The 3,220-nt window shown below is 35.4% G+C and overlaps 1 protein-coding gene across 1 annotated transcript; it reads right to left on the bottom strand.

The window, feature by feature from the left end:
• Window positions 1-1,605: 1,605 nt before the first annotated feature.
• Window positions 1,606-2,545, bottom strand: LOC110203024 (olfactory receptor 6C75-like). The gene is given in 2 exon segments (XM_020979456.1): window positions 1,606-1,968; window positions 1,970-2,545. Coding segments are annotated over 2 exon segments (939 nt in total).
• Between the last annotated feature and the right edge of the window lie 675 nt (window positions 2,546-3,220).

Here is a 3,220-nt window from a genome sequence, read left to right as displayed (position 1 = left end):
GCAAGATTTGAACCCATGCCTTCTAATTCCAAATACAATGCTCTTTTCATTATTCCAAGACTTCTCATCCTTATCTACCATGTCTCAATCTAAACATACTAAAATAACATTTTAAATAGAACTTTAAGAAGTATTTAAAGAGATAAAGCCATTTCAGTATAATTTCACTTCTGGTAAAGATGGTAGAGTGGAGAGAGTGCCCAGTGTGGAGTCATCAGGGGAAACTGGCTTAAATTTTGGCTTGGCCACTTCCTGCTAGTGAGACATTGGGAAAGTCACTTCAGTTGGGGAATGGCTGAACAAGTTGTGCTATATGATTGTGATGGAATACTACTGTGCTTTAAGAAATGATCAATTCAATATTTTAGAAAAATATGGAAAGATTTGCAGAAAATAATGAAGAGTGAAATAAGCAGAACCAAGAGGACATTGCATACAGTAACAGAAATATTTTTTAAGTATGACTTTGAGTGAATAAGTTATTTTGACTATTATAAATACCCAAATTAACTATAAAGGACATATGAAGAAAGACACTATCTACATTCAGAGAAAGAAGTGACAAATGGAAGTATGTGTAGAATAATTCTTCATATATGTATATATGTGTGTATATGTGTAGGTTGTATATACATGTACATATGTACATATATACATGTGTGTGTGTATATATATATATATACATACATACATACATACATACATACACACCTATTTTTGTACAATGGTAACCATCTCGAAGGCAGGATGGGGATAGGGAAGAGAAAAAGAAAAAAAATAAATTTACATGATAATTCTGTTGTATATTTGAAAAGAATAGCAAGTTGTGTAGAGTAGATTTGCAGTTTCATGTGCAATCATCTTTTTATTGTACTATATTATAGAAATAATTGTTTTATTCCACAAATTAAAAATGAAATTTTTATTTTTACAAGAAAGGCACTATGACCTCTGAGCTCTAAATCTAAGATCCTATACCTATAATTTGTACATGTTGGAAGTAAGTCACAGTTTGATAACAGGGAGAGTTCACCATCAAATGGAGGAAACAACAGACAAGACATGGGATCATTTGGATGTCTCAGAAAGTAAGAACTAACATTAAGGGAGCTCAGGAATGGTTTCATGTACAATCCTCATTTTCTGTTCTACTTTGTATATGGAAATGTTCATTTTATTTGGTGTGGAGAATAAAAATGATTAAAAAATACTTTTGAATAACAATGACAGTGACCCTTATGTAGAAGGTGTACAAGGCAATCAGTTTACTTTTATTGAATGCACACTAAGTCATTAGGTCATTAAGTGCTATCATAGGATTCCTCATTTTCAAAGTTGACATTTTATGTAGTGAATTCAAACTCTGCCTTTACTCCAAATGGAAAGATTTTTTGCATAGATGAGATTAACAAAGATTCTGAAAGAAAAGAATAATTCATTTTAAGGAAGAGTAAGAGTTGGCACTAGGAGAAACATAAAAGGGGCCAAATGTATGTTTTATTAATTGAAATGAAAAGAGTAGGGAAAAGAGCAAGATAGGACAAACTTTTGAAAGTCTGACTTTAGTTGAGTTTTGCCTTTGGAGTTTCCGTATCAAAAAAGCTTTTACTTATTGGAAGAAAAGATAATCTTCTGAACCATATTCTTGAACGCTTGTTTCACTTGCTGATTCCTTAGGGTGTAAATGAAGGGATTCAACAAGGGGGTAACTGAGGTACTGAGCACAGCAACTCCCTTGCTCAAAGACACTCTTTCTCTTGCTGAGGGTTTAATGTACATGAAAATGCAGCTGCCATAAGAGAGGGAGACAACAATCATGTGGGAGGAACAAGTGGAAAATGCTTTTTTTCTCTGACTTGCAGAAGGGATTTTCAGAATTGTCTGAATAAAGTATGTATAAGAGAGTATCACTAGGGTCAAAGTGACCATGAGTGTCACCACAGCTAAAAAAAATGTCCTCAACTCGAGGAAGTGGTGTATTTGAGCATGACAGCTGCAGGATGGGAGAAGAGTCACAGATAAAATGATTAATGACATTAGATGCACAGAAATCCAGCTGCAGCAGCAGCATGATGGGCGGAAAGATGATCGGGAACCCTGCCAGCCAAGAACTAAGCACAAGCAGCATACGGACCCTACTGCTCATGATGGTTGTGTAATGCAGTGGCTTGCAGATGGCGACATAGCGGTCATAAGACATGGCAGCAAGAAGGTAAAATTCTGTCACCCCCGAGAAAATGAAGAAGAATAATTGAGCCACACACCCATTATATGAAATGGTCTTATCTCCTGTCACAACAGTAACCAGGAATCTAAGGATGCATACAGATGTGAAGGAAATTTCTAAGAATGAAAAATTTCGGAGGAAGAAATACATGGGGGTCTGTAAGTGAGAGTCCAGCAATGTGAGGGTGATAATGGTCAGGTTCCCAGTAACACTCAACATGTAGGTAAGAAGGAGGAAGATGAAAAGTACAACCTGCCACTGTGGATTATCTGTCAATCCCAGCAGTATGAACTCCGTGACTGATGTATGATTTCTCATTTTAATTTTTTTCTCTTTTGGTCAGGCCTTATTTATTTTCTTATCACCTGCAGAATTGAGGTGAAGGAAAGAAAGCTTTAGCTAATATGAGATAGAAATACTAATTAAATTGATGTAAGAGAATTCCATCTTATAAATGTGATTCCATCCATATAAATATCATTTCTCTAGAAAATATCCTCTAACATACAATAACAGTCTTAGCACAGAGGTGGGGAACGGATGGCCTTGAGATCAAATGTGGCCCTCTAGGTCCTCAATTGCAGTCCTTTGACTGAATCCAAACTTCAGAGAGCAAATCTCCTTAAAAAGATGATTTATCCTGTAAAACTTGGACTCAGTTAAAATGTCACACCCAAGGACCTAGAAGGCCACATGTAGCCTGGAGCTACAGGTTCCCACCCCTGATTTAGCTACTCTAATCAACATAGTGATCCAAGACAATTCCAAGGGACTCATATAAAAAATGCTATCTACCTACTGAGAGAAAACTGATCAACTCTGATTGAAGTAGACCAAATCATATTTTTTCATTTTCTTTATTTTTCTTGCTTTATTATCATCATCACTATTATGCAACATGGTTAATATAAAATTGTGTTTTTCATGACTTCAAAAAATAGAAAATACTCTTTAAGAGGCCAGGCAGATGATATTATAGCAAATATTCTCATC

Source organism: Phascolarctos cinereus, unplaced genomic scaffold (assembly GCF_003287225.1).
Source record: "Phascolarctos cinereus isolate Bilbo 61053 unplaced genomic scaffold, phaCin_HiC Scaffold_1;HRSCAF=81, whole genome shotgun sequence".
In the NCBI taxonomy this organism is placed as follows: Eukaryota; Metazoa; Chordata; class Mammalia; order Diprotodontia; family Phascolarctidae; genus Phascolarctos; species Phascolarctos cinereus.
This window is presented reverse-complemented; position numbering and strand designations above follow the sequence as displayed.